Consider the following 19,125-nt stretch of genomic DNA (forward strand, 5'->3'; position numbering starts at 1 on the left):
GAGAACGAAAGGCTAGATGAATTAGAGTGACTGATTTCATTTGGGCCAGAGGGGGAGCACCATTCCTGTGACTGGTGTAAACTGTTGGATCCTAGGGTCCAATCACCGAGAAGGAGTCTCCCCAAGAGACCATCTCTCACACCACAACTGATGTTAAAGCACGAGGATTTTATTAATTCTGTCATGACAGGGTCCCTCAGCATTCAGGAAGCCAAGAGCCCCCGAATAGTTGGTACAGGCTACTTTTAAAGGAAAAAGCCACAGAAGCAGGAGGGTGTCTGGGGGTTGTTCTCCGTTTCCCAGGGACTGAGTCAAAACATACGTGTGTGGGTAATTGTTCAGGAAATGAGTCAACATCTTAAAGGTTATCTTGCCTCAATTTCTGGAGAACATACGTGCATGTATAGCTGTTAGGTCCTTGGTTCCCAGGGGGGAAGTGGGAGTATTACTGCTGAGACTGAGAGGGCTCAGAATTGTCAGAAATGGCTTCAGAATTGTCTTAAAGTTCTACAAAACATGGTCCTTCATTTATGTGAAGGGTTGAGCCTTGATTGGCACATACATCTTTCTGGCTACATAATTAGATTGTTGGACTTTTCAATTGGCTGGGAGATACTCGGTAGTACAAACATTGCATACCATCAAGAAGGGTTTCTCTAGGGGTTGGAGAGATCGCTTAGCAGTTAAAAGGCACCTGATACTCCTGCAGAGGACTTGGGTTTAATTCCTAGAATTACAAGGAGCTGCTAAGGCCAAGGATCAAGAGTCCCAGACACCTTAGGCTCAACAGCTTTGACACTAACTGTTGCAGGACCCGAGGGTTCAGGAACTGTTACATGAACATTAATCAAGAACTGTCCGCTGCCAACTGTTATTGCCACTCACAGATCCTGGAAGCCAAAAATTGCAATTGCTACAAGGTTCCAGGACCACTGGTAGATGGAAACCAAAGCACCAAGGTTTTGTCTTGAGTACCTAAAAACCTTATATCTCTGGTCTCTGGTTAATCTTGGTTTTCAAGTGGATAGGATTTGGAATCACCTAGGAGGCACATCTCTGAGCCCAGGCATTTCCAAAGAAGTTTCGCTGAGGAGGAAGAGCCATCCTGAAAGTAGGTGTGTAGGCCTATATTTCTATTTTTTAAAAAAGATTTTATGTATTTATTATGTATATAACATTCTGCCTCCATGTATGCCTGCATGCCAGAAGAGGGCGCCAGATCTCATTGCAGATGGTTGTGAGCCACCTTGTGGTTGCTGGGAATTGAACTCAGGACCTCTGGAAGAGCAGCCACTGCTCTTAACCACTGAGCCATCTCTCCAGCCCAGGCCCATATTTCTATATGGCATGGCAGCCAAGCCATCAAGCCATAGGCCACACCTGAGATGGGTCACATATACTTCCAGACAGGCTGTCGCTAACCTAACAAAAGGTCAGGATGTGGTTTTGCTCCTTCCTTTGTAATTTGGAGGATGCCTGACAGAGATGTTAATTCAAGCCTACATGACAACTAGCTTAGAGAGCAGACAGGTAGTTGTGGACGTGACAAAAAGCCATTCACCTGGTTACCTAGGAGACAGAATGCTAATGTATTTCCCCTAAGTTAAATTTTGGTATAAAGGCTGTTTGGAGAATAAACGAGAGGAATTCTTCAGGATGTGACCTCAGGATATCATGAGGGATCTCTGAGAATCTCCCTCCTGATGAAACCATGTGAGTCATGTCTTTATTCCTGTCTCCTCCATGCCCGTCCAGAGAAGACAGAGATAGTTTATGTTGGGGTCTGGTCAAGAAATAATTTATGATCCGGGCTAGCACCGGACCCCGACATAGGTGGTTCATTCCGTGGGGTTGGGGTCCCGGGCTGAAGAAGGAGAAAATAAGGAGAGCACCAGCGTGCATGACTCTCTGCTTCCTAACTGGAGGCTCTAAGTGGCCCAGCCACTGCACACTCCCCGCTTCAGTGCCTCCCACACTATGACTACAAAGTCACTAAGTTGCCTGGGCTGGTCTTGAATTTGCCTGAGCCTCCTGAGCACTGGACTACAGGTATGTACAAACATGTCTGACCCAGAAACCTTTTCAGTGAACAACTCCACATTCATGCACGTGATCAGTACTAACTGGACCCCAGGAGTTAATAATACAAAAAAAAAAAAAAGGAGACATGAAGTTGGGAGGGAAATGGGTTGGGATTCCAGCGGGAATTAGAGGGGAGGTGGTGAAGAACAGATATGAAAACAACTGTAGTCATATATAAAATTTTCAAAGTATAAAGTTTTAAAAGGAAAAAAAAAGAAAATTTTCTTTCATCTTTGGACAATGCTAGGATTCACATGTAGCAGGCAAGTACCTTCTTTACAACTTAACTATACCCTCAGGGCCAAGCTTCCTGATCCTAAGAGCCCTGCTTTCTTTAAGTTCCCAGCACACTGCTCTGCTCAGTACCGAATCTGTTTGCCTCTGTTCAGTGTTACAACACCTCACGGCAGGCCATCTAGCCGAGCCTGTCTTTGAACTCCTGTTCCTCCCAAACACTGGGCTCATAGGTCGGTACCGCCATACTTGGCACATTTTATCTTTTCTAGTATACTGCATACATGAGGTTATTTACAATGTATTTATTATTTGTATCTGGCCTCTTTTCCCTTGTGTAATGCTTTTGGTATTTATGACTTTATGAGAGCAGCAAAGATTTTCCAAATGCTTCCACCGTTTTTATTTAATCACTAATCAATGAGCATTTTAGTTGACTCCGAGCCAATCTGGAACTTAGGTGTCAGTCTTTGTGATTAGAGTTAATATTGGTCTGAGTTCTACAGAGAAACGATAAAGCACATTTAGAGAGTTTTACAATAAAGAATGACTGTGTACATTGGCTCAGGTGACTATGGTGAGAGAGGAACCCCACAATTTTCCATCTGCAGACTGGAAACTGGGGAGATCTAGTGGGACACTCCTAGTTTGAGTCTGAAGACTTAAGAAAAAGGAAAACCTATGGTATAAATTCCAGCCCAAGTCTATTATAATATGGGTATTATCCTCCAAGATGTTTTTTGTTTGTTTTGTTTTGTTTTGTTTTGAATAGAGGGTCTCACTGGGTAGCCTTGGCTGGCCTGGAACTCACTAAGTAGACCAGGCTGGATTAGATTGAAACTACAGGGGATCTACCTGTCTCTGCCCTTCGAGTGCTGAGATTAGAGGCACATGTCAGTGCCAGGCAGGTTTCATGTTTTGAGGGGCTTGTTTCTAGAGTGTGGGAGAAACGCTGCTCTGGGAAGATGGCGCAGGCGCATCAGGTAAAGCGTGGACCATGCGGAATGAGTACCCGGATTCGGATCCTGAGCACCCGCTTAGATGCCAGGTGGGCACGGCAGCTCCCCTGTAGTCCTAGACCTTAGGAGGTGGAGGCGAGAGTCCTAGAGGATGCTTGGCAACCTGGACCATCAAACGCTGGGTTAAGTGAGAGCTGCCTCAGTACATAATGTGGAGTTGATGGAGGAAGACACGCAGTGCTGACCTCCACCTTCCGCGTGCACGTGCTCGTGCACTCACGTTAACTCATGAAATTCGGCCTGGCAGAAATGAGGATTTATCTAAATCTCTAAATCTATCAGACTGTTGAAACAATGAACCCCAAGAAACTGGAATTTCCCCCTAGGGATCTCACGCTGGAAAAAAGAATAGGCGCTAAGAGGAGCAGACTGGGAAAAAAGATTTTTCACAGTTCTAACCTGTCGGGCTATGGAATGAGAATGAAGCCCAGATAATGATGGGAAAATGAGGGGTGGGTGGGACTACACTCAGATTCGGACTCTTGAGGTGTTCACATCCTTGGCCTCTATTTAAACTTTAATCTCATCTTGGGACTCAAAGATGGACTTTAGTGGGAGTTGTGGATCTCTTTGTCCCTCTTCCCAATACGAATGCATTGAATAAATCTCCTTTTTTTTTTTAAACTATAATTTTGGCTATTTTAACTGGCTTCTCGAGGATGGGTGATCAAACTTGACTTCTTGGAGCACAGTCCGTAACCCCCAAGTTTGGTAACACGCACATATTCCCACACATATGCAAACATGCATACACATGTACAAAAAAAAAAAAAAAAGAAAACCAGAAATGCATATGGTTCCAGAAGTCTGACTTAAAAAAAAAATGTACCAATTTGACAGACTGTTCTTTTAGGTGTTACTGTTTTTTGCCCCAATCCGGGCCCATTTTCCCTCTCTGGATTATAAAACCAAGCATCAGTTGAGCAGAAAAAGGAGACTCATTTTTGGTCAAGAGCAAGAGACATGGAAGATGTTTCCAAGTCAGTTTGGCAATCCTGGGGGATTGAGAAGTAACAGGTTTAGAGTTCAAAAGTGAGGAAGAGGGATAAGTTTAGGGAAGGGGGAGGAATATTCAGATGTTTTCAGAGGCTGGACAGTGAGCATTCAGGAATTCAGATGACACTTCTCCCCACCCCACCCCCCCTTTTTCTTTTTGATCATTGCCATGGTAATTGTCAAACGTCACCAATCTGTGGTGGTGAGACCTACCTAGGCCAGCAGTGTTTCCCCTCATAGCCTGAGGACTTCCTTACCTTGGCGATATGGAATGGGGTAAAGTTAAACCCTTGACTACACAGCAGGAAAAAATTTTAGAAGCATCCAGAGAGAAGCAAAGTTAGCAAGTCTGGTAAGTAGAGATAAGGGTTAGTATGTCAGATTCTGAGAGCGGTGGGGAGAGGGGTTGTCCACACTCAAGATGGCGAAGAGCTCAATAGAGCTGTGCTTGGTGGTCTTCATAGTGGATACGTGTGATTGTGGTGTTCTGTGACATTGCTCCAAGGGAAGTAGCTAACAGCAAGGTTTAAGATTCAACAAAGGTTAAGAATTAAGTAAAAACGTACGGTCCAGTTTATTTTTTATGTTTTTTTTGTTTGTTTGTTTGTTTTACCTCAAGACAGGGTTTCACCACCATCACTACCGAGGTTTACTTCTCTTGCATTAAAGAATTTCTTTTTGTAAATGAAATTGTAAAGTGATTTTTACAAGGAACACTGTAAATTTAGATATGAGAGAAGCACCCTAGCCAGGTAAAACTGAGCACAAACATTCTGGCCCTGAGGCGCCTGTAGGAAAATCAGCATTATCTCATCTTGTTGTTTTCAACAGTGTTGAAATTTTTTGACTCTCAGTCAGCAGGAACTATAAACCAGATTTTAGGGTGAGGGCTCAAACAACAACGTTTTAAAGTTATCTTCTAGACAAAGCCTCAATTCTTTCACTAGGGTTCTAATGCTTTGCAACTGGCCTTCCTTTCTTTCTTTCCTTCTTTTTTCTTTTGGTTTTTCAAGACGGGGCTTCTTTGTGTAGCCCTAGCTGTCCTGGAACTCATTTTGTAGACCAGGCTGGTCTCAAACTCACAGAGATCCATCTGTTTATGCCTCCCAAATGACTAAAGGCATGCAACACTATGCCTGGCTACACCAGTCTTTTCAAGAATGGAGAAGACCAGAAAAGTGTGGTCATCTGGCCAGTCATACTATAAGCTCAAAATGCCCTGGGAAGAATATAATTTGTCTGCCCACACTGAAATATCTGACCTGGAGGAGGTATGTGTCATGCATGAGTTTGCTATTAAACTGCCCTAAAAACTCACGTGTTGAAAACTTGGTTCCCAACTGCTGTCATTACTGAGAGGTGACCAATGATAAAAAAGCTAATCTCATCAATTTATTGATGAATTAATAGCTGAATGGACTATTAGGAGGAGGTAGGACTTGGTTGGGACACATGGGTCACTGGGAGTATGCCTTTGAAGAGTTTATCTTGTCCCTGCCCCCACTCCTTTCCTGCCAGTCATAAGGTGAACAGTTTTTTCCTCCATGGTTCTCTATTATGAGCCCCAAATCAATACAGATCATCATGGACCAAAATCTCTAAAATTGTGAGCCAAAACAAACCTTTCTTCTTTTTCTTGTTTTTCTCTGGTATAGTCAAAATTGACAGACTTAGCAAACATGCAATCAACTATTTTCCTTCTCCTTCCTATATATTCTGCTACCAATTAGTTTGGGAGGCAGGTATGAGCCCATAACTTGCGCCCCGAGTTAGTCAGCCATAAGGCTTTGCTGTCATATTTAGGACAATAGCTGAAGACTTTTGGGTACCTTCCGGTGGCCTGCCGAGGACATTGCAAAAGCAGGAGGTCAATAATCTGTTATGATGGCCTTGTAAATCTCGAGAATATCTTAGCTACTCTTATCTTGGTATCCTCAGTCCTGAAGGCGGAAGCTTCAAATAAACACTCCTTAAATGATTAATATGTTGAAGTGCTGAACTGAGTAGTCTGATCTACAATACCAAAACAATAAAGGAGACAGTAGGAAATGAAGGCAGAGAGGCAAAGCCTTTGTATCCAGTATCCAGTGACCCTGAGCTATCTGCAGGCCCCAGTGAAGAGTCAAGAGTTCTAAGAATAGCAGCTTCAGAGTCCCCATGGTATTTCTAACTGTGGCAATGTGTGGATTCTATTGGTAGCTAAGGATGTAACTAAACAGTTTGTCATAGCAGAGAAAGTTCCTATGGTTTTCTCTAAGAGTTTAGAGTTTTTAAGCTCTGACTTTTAGGTCTGAATTGTTTGGAAATAGTTGCATCTGATGATCATTAAGATGTCACCCTCTGGAGGGAGGTGCTTGTTAGTTCCTATGCTCGTCCTGGCCACCCAGAACCAAAATAACCACACAGAAACTGTATTAATTAAATCACTGCTTGGCCCATTAGCTCTAGTTTCTTATTGGCTAACTCTTACATCTTAATTTAACCCATTTCTATTAATCTGTGTATCGCCACATGGCTTATCGGCAAAGTTTGTGCATGTCTGACTCTGGCAGTAGCTCCATTGTTTCTCCCTAACTATGCCTTCTTCCTCCCATGCTATAGACCAAGCCAGTTTTCTTTATTCATTACCAATAAAATTAACACATAGGCAGAAGAATTTTCCACACCACTCTAGGGATGGATGACAGGCATGTTTAGGAGTCAGGCTCATATGCTTACTAGTGAAAAGATGCTGCCCCTTACAGGACTGGTACTGTGATCACTTTATCTTCATTTTTAATTTGCGTATGTATGTGCACATATGTTTGCATGTGCATACATGTGTGTGCACACAGATACCTCCAGAAGACAGAACTGTCAGATCCTTTGGAGTTGGAGTTAGAGGCCACTGGAGTTATAATATGAATGTTTGGAATTAAACTCAAGTCTTTGGCAAGAGCAGCAAATGCTCTTGACCTCTGAGCCATGTTTCTAGCCACCAAATCTCCTTCTTGGATTTTCACTATTACTTGTTCTCTCTCTCTCTCTCTCTCTCTCTCTCTCTCTCTCTCTCTCTGTCTCTCTCCATTTCGTTTCTCAAGACAGGTATCCCTGACCATCCTGAAATCCACTCTGTGGACCAGGCTGGTCTTGAACCCAGAGATCTGCCACCTCTGCCTCCTAAGGCACGCTACCATTACCTGGCCCTTTATTCCATTTCTTCAACATGTGACTTAGTTCCATTCCACTTCCTGGTTCTCCTTTTCTTCTCAAATTGTACATTTTGTATTTTTCCTTGCTCAGTTTGTGCCTTTTCATTACATATCTTCCTCAGTTAACACTAATAAACACACAACAGAGTCTATGCTAGGCTGTTTTGAGATTTCCTCTGCCAGCAGAATTAATCCAAATATCTTCACTTTAGCCTCAGGCAGACTCTTTGGACAAGGGCAAAAAGCAACCACTTTCTTCATGAAAAATGACAAGAATGATCTCTAGGCAACACGCTAAAATTCTTCTCCTCTGAAGCCTTTTGAGCCAGGCCCTCATAGTTGTCATGCTCCTACTAGTACGACCCATTAAGCAGTGCTTAAAGCATTCCATCATAACCCAAAGGATCAAAGTCCAAATTCTTCCAAACAAAAACATGGTCTAACCTATCATAGAAAATACTCCATTCCTGGTACCAACTTCTGTCTTAAGGTTTCTGTTGTCATGAAGAGATACCATAACCATAGCAACTCATATAAAGGAAAACATTTAATTGAGGCTGGCTTGCAGTTTCAGAGGTGTGATCCATTGTCATCATGGCAGGATATGGAGGCATGTAGGCAGAGATGGTGCTGGAGAAGGAGCTGAGAATTCTATACCTTGATTCACAGGCAACAGAAAGTGAACTGTGACCCTAAACATAACTTGAGCATAGGAGACCTCAACGCCCGCTCCCACAGTGACACACTTCTTTCAACAAGACCACACCTCCTCCAACAAGGCTACACCTAATGGTGACACTCCCTTTGGGGCCCATCTTATGTCAAGTCACCAAACTAGTGAACAGTATTTTTTTTCAAACCCAAACAGAAACAAACAAACACACAAAAAACCCATGCTCCAAGCATTTTCCTGAAAATTATGTGATTTTATTTTTCTGTTTGTCTGAACTAAATTTCATCTCTTTCTTTCTCTCTCTGTCTGTCTCTCTCTCTCTTTCACACACACACACACACACACACACACACACCCCTTCATCTGTTTGTTAGTGGACACTTAGGTTAATTCTATAGCTCGGTTATTGTGAATAGTGCCATATTAAAAATGGATTTTAAGCCAGGACATGGTAGTACACACCTTTAATTCCAGCACTCAGGATACAGAAGCAGACGAATCTTTGCATTCAAGGGCACTATGGTCTACAGAGAGAGTTCCAGGACAGCTAGAGCTGTTACATAGAGAAACCTTGTCTCAGAAAAAAAAAAAAAAGCTGTTAGATGTCCCTGTTGTATGCTGAGATTCTTTCGGTCTATGGGTACACACCCAGGGGTGATCCACCTGAATCATATGGTAGTTATATTTTTAGATGTTTTTTTAATTCTCTATTCTAATTTCTCCACCTGCACTGATTTACACTCCCACCAACAGTACTAAGTACAGTGTTCCCTGTCCTCCCTCTTCCCCGTGCTTCCTTGTTTTTTCCCTTTGGTCGCTCTCACTGGGGTGAGAAAGACTGTGCAGTTGTGATTTGCATTTCTCTGATGCAAACAAGGTTTAGTGGTCTCAAAGTTATTAGCTGTTTGTACTTCTTTTGAGAACGGTCTTTTTGATTTATGTCCCCATTTACTGATTGGATTATTATTTTTAATATCAATATTTAATAAATTTTAATATTTAACTTTTAATAATGGTTCATAGATTCTGAATAGTAACACACTGTCAGGTGAAGAGCTGGCAAAAATTTTCTCCTGTCCTGAGTTCTTCTTAACTCTGAACTACTCTATTTACATTCCTTTTATTATTTTTAAAATAATTTTACTTTTTTGTTTTCAGTCTTTTTTTTTTTTTTTTTTTTTGAGACAGGGTCTTTCTATGCAGTCCTGCCTGTCCTGGAGTGCACCACATAGACCAGGCTAGTCTCAAACTCATAGAGATCCACCTGCCTCTGCCACCTGAGTACTGGGATTAAAGGCGTGTACCACCACACCTGGCTTTTTCTTTCATATGTATGAGTCTTTGCCTGTACGTGTGTCTGTGTGCTGTATCCACGCCTGGTTCCGGCAAAGGGCATCCGATTCCCTAGAACTGGAGGTAGAGATAGTTGTGAGGCACATGTTAGGAAGCGTTAGGAATAGAACCTGTGTCCTCTGTGAGAGCAACCAGTGATCCATCTCACCCCCTAGCCGAGGCTTTTAATTTCGTGCAATCCTACTTGTCAGGTTTTTTGTTTTGTTTTGTTTTGTTTTTCTGAAGAAACAGGGTCTTATGCAGCCCAGGCTGGCCCCCAATTTACTATGTAGCAGAGGATGGCTTTGAATGTCTGACCTTTCTGTCTTTCCTTTCCAAGTGCTGAGATGGTTTGCTTGGGCTGCCATCCTGATGTACAGTAATGGGTTAAACCCACCGCCTCCTGCCTGCTAGGCAGTCACCTGTCTACTGATTTATACCCCCAGGCCACAATTACAAATTCTTTTTTTTAAAGGTTTATTTTACTTTTAAATATATGTATATGTATGTGTGCACATAAGTGCAGGTGCCTGCAGAGGCCGGAGGTGTCAGAACCGCCTGGAGCTGGAGTTATAGGTGGCTGTAAACCACCCGCCATGGGTGCTGGGAACGGGACTCAGGTCCTCTGGGGAACAGTAATGATGTGTTCTTAACAGCTCAGCCATCTTCATAGGTTCCATTTGACATTCTTGCTCTTAATTCCTGGACTACAGGAATCTTGTTTAAAAAGCTTTAGTCTATACTTACCTCTTGAAACTTGAGAAGTTTCAAAATTTTGAAGCTGACTCTCAGGCAGGCTGGGCTGACCTTGAACTTGCTATGCAGCACCTTCTGCCTCCACCTCCCTTGTTCTCCATTACAGATGTGCACTACCCCATCCAATCTTGTCATGCCATACTAGAGGGGGAACCTAAGACCCCATACACACTAGGTTTATCAATAAACTACACCTCAGACCTCCCTCTTTGCTTTTTTAGTTTTTGTTTGTTTTTGAGACAGGGTTTCTTGGTACAGCCCTGGATGTCCTGTTGCTTGCGCTATAGACCAGGTTGGCCTTGACCTCACAGAGATCCATCTGCCACTGCCTCTCGAGGGCTGGGATTAATAGGCATGGGTGTGCCACTACTGCCTGGCTCCATTTTCACAATACTAGCGGTGTCAATCTATGAGTATGAGAGGTCGTTTCATTTTCTACTGTCTTTTCTTGATTCTTCAGTAGTTCTTAAGTGTTTCAAAGTCTTTATTGTAGATCTTTTATTTCCTTGGCTAGATTTATTCATAGTAGTTCTTTTTTGTATTTTGTCATCATCATCATCATCATCATCATCGCTATGGCCAATGAGGTTGTTTGCCTTTTTTCTCAGTATGTTTATTATTGCTACATAGAAAAACCACTGGTTTAGTCATGTAGTTACATTGGTAGACTGTTTGCCCAGCATGCATGATGCCCTAGGTTTAGTTGCTAGCACTGTATAGTCAGGTGCTTTGAGCATGCCTAGAATCTCAGCACTCAGGTAGAAGAGGCAATCATTAAGGTCATCCTTTGCTGAGTAGTGAGTAGGAGGAGGCTAGCCTGGGCTACAAAAGACTTTGCCTAACAAAAAGTATATTAATTTTTGTATGTTGATTTTGTATCTAACTACTTTGCTGCCAAGTATCACCAGATATTAGAAATACTTGGTAAATCTTGGAGGTTTTTATTTTTGTTTTTGTTTGTTTTTCTTTTCTTTTTGATACAGGGTTTCTCTGTGTAGACCTGGTCGCCCTGGAACTCACTTTGTAACTAACTCTATAGACCAGGCTGGCTTCAAACTTACGGAGATCTGCCTCTGCCTCCTGTGTGCTGGGATGAGAAACTTGTACCACCACGAGATTTTTAAGGAAAATATCATATGCAAATAAATATAGTTTGATTTTGATTCTTGCTTTCCTGTTTGTATCCTTTTGCGGCTTTAGCAACAGAGTAGAAAGCAATGGAAATACATTGAAAACATAGGTGAGAAATCATTGAGAAACCCAACATGGCCTGGGAATCACAAGGGCAAGTAACAGGCTGGAAATGACCAGGCACCTATTTAATTTGAATGCATGTGTCTAGTGCTGAGAAGATGTAGGATTTCCTCTATAAAAAAGGCCTAGTTACTGGGGGAATGACACAGAGTTATCCGAAGAGGATGAGGGACAAGGATATGATAGACAAAATGGAGTGAAGAACATTGATCGAAATGGTCTGTTCTTCCAAAGAAAGAATATACTCAGGCAGCGTATTTAGAAGGCGATGCAATCATGCAATACTTTTCATTTATTAGGAAACGTTTGTAATTCACCAAAGCAGTGAAAATGACCCTCTTCAAACCTTCACCCACTGAAAAAACCCTCAGGGTACAACAGAGACCAGTGACACTACAGCTCCTTGAGAACCGATTAGAAAGGCTGAGATTTTCAGGCCCCAGCCCAGACCCACGGAATAAGCATGCCCGGAATACCCTGACCACAACCGCCTATGAGCATAGCATTGTTTGAAAGCGCCTCTCTAACCCACTAGACTTCAGAACCGACGGGAGGAGCGTTTCCCCGTCCCCACCTCCTTCCCCGTCCCCCGCCTCCGCCCCACATCCGCCCCGGACCCCAGACCCTGAGGCAACCTTGTTGTCCAGCGTTTAAGGTCAGGAAGACCCCCGAGCCGGGGCAGATGGGGGATGGACAGGGGGTGTGTCGCCGGGGGGGTGGGGCAAGGCTGCCCAATGGGCTCCCGGGGGAGGGGTCTGCCCAAAGGACATTCGCGGAAGGGGGAGAGGAAGGTCCTCAATGGCCTGGACAGGGGGCGGGGCCTGCCCTGCGGGCTCTCCCGGGCGGCGGGCGGGGCCGTATTTCCGGGACTCCCCTGCGGCGGGGGCTTCTGGCGTTCTGAGCTCGGTATGTGGCGTCTGGCTCGCACAGTGTGCGGGCAGACTGTGAAGAGTTGCAGGCTTTTCCGCCCTCCGTGCAGGCCTACCGCCCTCATGTCCACTCTGCTGATCAATCATCCCCAGTATTCTTGGCTGCAAGAGCTGGGGCTCCGCGAGGAGAACGCGGGCGTGTATAATGGACACTGGCGCGGCGGGGGAGAGGTATGTGAGCACCCCGGAAAGTGGCAGCCAAGGATTTGCTTGGGAGGCCAGGAGGCGGGCGCCCCCATTACCATCGTCTCCCGACTGGAACTGTGGGAGGATAGAAAGGATGAGAAGTTTTAAATTTGTACAGTAGAAGTTTTTTCACGAAGAAAGACAAGAATAAGTGAACTTTAGATTTTAGCAGACAAGAATAAGTGAACTTTAGATTTTAGCGCTGCGAGGAATCGATGGGGGTTTTGGAGCCTTCAGGAAGGTTAAACCCCAGGGTTTAAAACCGTATGGCAGTTTTGCTTGGGATCTGTCACAAGCTCGACCTGACTAAAATCTTGTGAATTTTTTCGCCTTGAAGACTTGATTTTCAATATTTATTGCCCAAACTTGTCACGGTAATAAAACCTTTTCTAGAATGCAGTGGACAGGTAAGTTATAGTTGCCCAAAACTTAGGAGGGCGTCGCGTAGTTTCAAAGGAAGGAAAGGAAGCTTTTTCAGAAACCTGACGTTCAGCTGTACCAGAACCTGCTTTGGTACAGAAAACGCAACTTCTTTTCAAGGCTACTGTTGACCGTAGAAGAGCCAGGTGATTTTTAACTGTTGTGAAATTGAGGGTTTCGCCCTGTTGCCTCTCTTTTTAAAACAAAAAACCAAAAACCAAACAAACAGAAAACCCTTTTGCCTTCAGCTGCTTCTTTTGTGACATTAGTCATTAATAACTGATAAAATGTAGCCTTTTAGCTTTGCTTCAGTTTTATCTTTCCGTGTGGAAACCTCTCCAGTTTCATCAACCCAGGCTTTTTTGAACTTGGGTGTTCTGTTTCCAGACCAGAGTAAGGTGGCAAAGCAGTTAAGTTAAACTGTCAGTTGAATTTCTGGTTACCCTAAGGGATCAGTGAGTGAGTGTGTTGTGTGCCTTGACCCTAGTATTTAGATGACCAGCTTGTGGATTTTACAGAAAATTCCTAATGCATAGGTAAGAATCCCAAGACTGCTCTGAGGAGTGGGTTAATCATAACAGAACTTAGCCTAAAGGCTTCTATTTTGCTTTTCTTTTTCCATTTGGTTTCTCTTCAGTTAGGGAATGGTTATAATTTCCATGTATGGTTGTCATCTTTTTGTTTGTGTCTTTCAAGGTAATTACGACCTATTGTCCTGCTAACAATGAGCCAATAGCAAGAATCCGACAGGTAAGTTGCTGAACCGCAGGCTGTTACAGGGATCTGTGCTAGCGGTCTTTAGAGGCAAAGGTTAGGATCAGCACAGAGGTACAGATGTGAAGAATCACGCACTTCTTGTCATTGTGAGCCTCTCTGGGGAGTCTGCTCACTCTGACTTGGTGGTACTAGCTACAAAAGGTACATAATAGAGAGGATTAGACAGAGGCTTTTTTTGTTGTTGTTGTTTGAATACAAGATACCTAGCCTAGAGCTTGCTATTAGCTGACTTTTGACTTAGCAATAGGCATGCGGCGCCATGCTAGGGCTTGAACCCAGAGCTTCATGCATGCTAGGCAAGTTGAACTGCATTCCTAGTGTCCTTGGGTATTGCTTCTGACTCGTTCCAGAGGTTTTCTTTCTTTTTCTAAGAATGAAGATTCTGATTTTTCAAATCTGGATTGGATCCCACGATTGAATTTTCTAATATGGGTCATATGTTGTATCCAGATGAGGCTCGACCTTGATTTGAAAAACAAGGCTTTAAAGCACAATTGTGCTGTCTTTTCTTGTATTAGATTCTAGCTGGTGTTTCTATATATGCTTTAGTTTAATTTAATATTTCTATATTCCCCTCTCTTCCCCACCATGCTGGGAACTGAACCCAGGGCTTCCACTATGCTCGTCAAGAGTTTTGCCCGCAGCTACGACTCCGGCCTTCTGGATTGTAGACTGCTGAAATCATTATTTTTTTGAGTCTTAGGGACAGAGAAATTTCCACTTTTTTTTTTTTGCAAAGATGTATATATACATATATATATATATATATATATTCTAGAAGGCGAGTGTCTGTGGTCAGTTGCTGGGCGGTGGTGGCGCGCATGCCTTTAATCCCATCACTGGGGTGGCAGAGGCAAGTGGATCTCTGTGAGTTCGAGGCCAGCCTGGTCTATAGAGTGAGTCCCAGGACAGGCTTTTAAAGCTACACAGAGAAACCAAAACAAAACAGAAACCCACAGCTCTCTCCTTAAAGGGAATAGTATATAGCCTTTTCTGGAGCCAGATTTGAGTAACCACCACACCCTGAGAAACAGCCAGGTTACCACAGGTTGTTCCCTCAGGGAAGCTGCCTCTTAGAGTTTTATAGTCGCAGGGAAATGAAAGTTGTACGTCAAGGCAATAGTGGTTACAGCAAGACGGGGGCTCCGTCTGTTATCCTGTGATGTTCTCTAGCCTTTGGGACTAGTGGTCTGCTAAACTGATAGATTTATCAGTTAGCCACAGGATGTTCTGACAGACACTGAGGTGGGCAGGGAATTCAGGAGGCTGAAACTAGCTCAGGGTAAGGTAATTAGGCTCTGGATTTTCAGCGTTCCAACCTCTCTGCAGCTATTCTTCTTTCTGAGACAGGATTTCACTCACTGTCTTAGAACTCACTCTGTAGACCAGTATGACCTCGAACTCACAGAGCTCTGCCTCCCGAGTGCTGGGATTAAAGGCCCTCTGCAGTTCTAATCAGTATCTGCAGACACAGCCTCTTTCTGGGAATTCTCACTCTTGCTTCCTTTTCTCTCACCCCAATTCTTAGGCCAGTTCGGAAGACTATGAAGAAACTATAAAGGAAGCCAAGGAAGCTTGGAAAATGTGGGCAGAGGTAAGGATGCGTCCCTGGTCCCCACTGCAGAACAGGTCACCTGCTGTAATTATGAAAGACAGATAAGGATGAGACAGGGCTGAAATGTGCGATCTTGGGGACTGTGTTAATTTCCTCCCTGGTATTCACAAAACAGTATCCTTCCCATCTGGGATTACAGGAATGGATAACTTTAAAATCGATGAAAACTCTTATGATAAGGTGTAAACCGGAGTCGGGAATATTCTCCCCCAAAACTTGTAATTGAGCAAAAGAAGGGGAGCTCTTTGTTCTGGGCTCCTGCTGCCTCTCCTCCCAGACTGGCCAGGGACAGGATGTCTTCACAGCATGTCTGGCTCCAGAGCAGGTACACTGTTTTCTCAGGGCTAAGGAGTTCCTATTGGTCATGCGACAGAATCTGCCTCCTTCATCTTTGCACGCCATCCATCACGGGTTAAAAAAAGTCAAAGTGGGGGGCTGGAGAGATGGCTCAGTGGTTAAGAGCATTGCCTGCTCTTCCAAAGGTCTTGAGTTCAATTCCCAGCAACCATATGGTGGCTCACAACCATCTGTAATGAGATCTGGTGCCCTCTCTGGCCTACAGGCACACATGTAGGCAGATATTGAATGCATAGTAAATAAATATTTAAAAAAAAAAAGTCAAAGTGCGGCTGCTCGGTGGTGGCTCACACCTTTAATCCCAGCATGTGGGAGGCAAAGGCAAGTGGATCTCTGTGAGTTCAAGGCCAGCCTGGTCTACAAAATGAGTTCCAGGACAGCCGGGACTGTTACACAGAGAAACCCTGTCTCAAACAAAACAAGCATGCAAACAAAAACAAACCCAAAAAACAAAGAGCCAAAGTGAGAGAATTCTGAGGGCTGCTGGGCTGGGCTCACTGATCCACCACTATAGGTTGGTGTGGAGGGGGAATCAGGAGGGAAGGAGTCACTTGGGTTTTCTGGCAGCCCTCTGCCTCCGTCAGAGTGTGTTCATGAAGAAGTGAGATCAGGGATATTCGTCTTCTGGTGTTTGTGGCGGAGCTGGCACATGGCAAGCGTCAATACACCATGATGCTATGTGTTGGGGTCTGAACTTGGGTCCTCAGGCTGGGTGGCAGGTGCCCTTACCCACTGAGTCATCTCAACAGCTCCCTGGCTTTTTGGCTTCTCTTTTTGTTTTAAGGATGATGCAGCTGTCAGAGCTGCCTTTGGGTATTTCTCTCCCACCTCTCACGTATTTACTCCACTGCTGTGATTCCTCTATGCAAGTTACATGATATATGCACAATTTTAGGATCACATTGTATGCCAAAAAATTAATGCATACTTTAAAAAAGTGTTTATTTTTGTGTGTCTGTGCACATGATGCGTGTGTGTTGGCACATGTGTCATGGAGGACGTGTGGTGGTCAGAGGACTCTTTGGCTTTACATGGACCTTGGAAATCAAACTCACGTTGCCAAGGGCATCCTTCACTCACTGAGCTGTCTCTCTGATCCAATTATTTTTTTTAAATGGTGTTTGTTTGTCATTTATGTGCTGTTCTTATGTGCCTGTGCAGGCGTGTAGTGAGGCCAGAAGAGAGAACATTGGTGTACTTTTCCTTCACTCTCTGTTTGTTCCTCTGAAATGCTTTTTACTAGGTTGGAAACCGGAAAGAAAACCCCAGTAATTCTCCTGTCTCTGCCCCACTCAGTGCCTTGAAGTTATTGGTATTTGCTGGGATTCCTGGCATGCTGTGCTTGCTGGGATTAGAACTCTGTTTCTTAAGCTCATGGAGCAAGTGCTCTTAACCACTGAGCCGTCTCTCCAGCCCCCTTGAACTTTGTGTTTTTTGAGATAGGTTCTCTATTTGTCCTGACTGTTCTAGAGCTTGTTATGTAGACCAGGCTGGCCTCAAACTCACGTAGATTCTCCTGCCTCTGTCTCTTGAGGCGTGCCCCACCACAGCTAACCAACCATTTAAAAAAGAAGTTTATTTTATACAGATGAGGGTTTTACTTGAATGTATGCTGTGTGCTGTGTGCATGCCTAGTATCTTCAGAGGTCAGAAGAGGGCACTGAACCCCCAGAACAGGAGTTATAGATGGCAATGAGCTACTCATGGGTCCTCTGCAATGAGTGCTCTTAATTGCTAAGCCATCTCCAACCCTGGCCTACATTCCCCCCCCCCCCTTTTCCTTATTTTTTCTTTCTTTCTTTTTTTAAAATTTTATTTATTTATTTATTTATTTTGTGGAGACACATTATGTGTAGGTCAGGGAATATCTTTTTGTCTCAGTCTCCCAATGCTGGAATCATTCATGTCTTTTAATGAGAAATATTTTATGCTTGTGTGTGTCTATCTAGAGTAATACAAGCATGTTTGAGAACAGTTTATGTGGTTTCCTAGACTGATTTTAAAGACTTTGGTGGTGGTGATTTGTGGTGATGGTGACGTGTGTGTGCCATAAAGTGCATATGGAGGTTAGTGGTCAGTTTTGTGGAGTTGGTTCCCTCCTGCCATCTTAGGTGGGTTCTGGGGATCGACCTCAGGTCACCAGGCTTGAGCAGCAAGCACCTTTACCTACCGGCTGAGCCACCCCATCTCCCTCCTTCGCTGGCTGTTAATGTCTGTCCCCCTTGCTCCAGTGGCTGCTGTCGTGATAATCTTTCTGAAATGGTGTGCTCTGTTGTTTTCGTTGCTCTTTTCCAATTTAGGTTCTCATTTGTTACTTCAGTATCTTGCCCCACACTGCCAGATTGCATTCAACATTCCTTCAGCAGCCTTTGCGTTTTTGAGTCGGGGTGGAGCTGCTGGATAAGTTAGGCCAGCCGCTCTCGGATGAGAGTGAATTGGATGAGTGGGGGACCTGTTTGTTGGCATGTGAGTTAAGCAATTGAGTTCAAAGGTTAGTGTAGAGACAGCTTGTTCTAACAGTCCTCTTGGGCTCTGGTCATGTGACAGTGGCTTAGAGATGGACTGGCTGGGCCTCAACGAAAACATCAGAGCGGGCTGACGGGTCCACGCCCGCCCATGTGCCTCTCTGCTGCCCTCTGTCCTCCTGTTGGCTTCGCTCCCCTCACAACAGAACATTGCTTCATTCATTCCAGTTAAGTCTAGAAGTTCCAAAGGGAATATTTTCCCTTAAGGGGAGTAAAAAAGTATAAACACAAAGGAAAAGTAATTTATAAAAGCTGCTTTGTTTATTTGGGTATTTATGTTGAGAGAGAGGGTTTAATGTAACTTAGGGTGGCCTCAAACTTGATAGAGTCAAGGCTGGCCGTGAACCCCTGATGCCGCTGCCTTCCCGAGTGCTGGTGTTCCAGGACTGCACCTCCATGCCTTCGCTGAAAACAGGTTTCCATAAATAAAGTCCTTAAAATCAGTCTGGGAAAACAGACCCTGGAACCACGTAAACTGTTCTCAAACATGCTTGTATTACTCTAGATAGACACACGTAAGCTCTTAGTGACATCTGGAGCTATAGAGGCCCTGGCCTTTCCCACCAGCCCTTTATATCCTCCATGATTCTTTCTCTGTCTCAGGCCAACTCTTTCCGTCCTTCAGGATTCAGCAGAGTCTGAGCGTAGATTGCCCCTGCATCTAGTCCTGTCATCTTCGCTCTTTCAGTAATTGTCTTTAGGCCATAGCAACGGACAATTGTTTGTTGCCTTTTCATCTGTGCCTCCCAGAAGAGATTCGCTCCAAGGATGTTTAGTCA

The 19,125-nt window shown here is 44.1% G+C and overlaps 1 protein-coding gene across 1 annotated transcript in view; it reads left to right on the forward strand.

The window, feature by feature from the left end:
• The first annotated feature begins 12,392 nt into the window (after positions 1 to 12,392).
• Aldh7a1 (aldehyde dehydrogenase 7 family member A1) overlaps positions 12,393 to 19,125 on the forward strand; it is a 29,731-nt gene continuing 22,998 nt past the window's right edge. Inside the window, exons 1-3 of the mRNA XM_048419242.3 lie at positions 12,393 to 12,637; positions 13,769 to 13,822; positions 15,378 to 15,443. Coding sequence (XP_048275199.3) covers positions 12,446 to 12,637; positions 13,769 to 13,822; positions 15,378 to 15,443 — 312 coding nt within the window. The 5' untranslated portion in view covers positions 12,393 to 12,445. The remainder of the gene's footprint in view (positions 12,638 to 13,768; positions 13,823 to 15,377; positions 15,444 to 19,125) is intronic.

This window comes from Myodes glareolus, chromosome 13, assembly GCF_982192425.1.
Source record: "Myodes glareolus chromosome 13, mMyoGla1.1, whole genome shotgun sequence".
NCBI lineage: Eukaryota > Metazoa > Chordata > Mammalia > Rodentia > Cricetidae > Myodes > Myodes glareolus.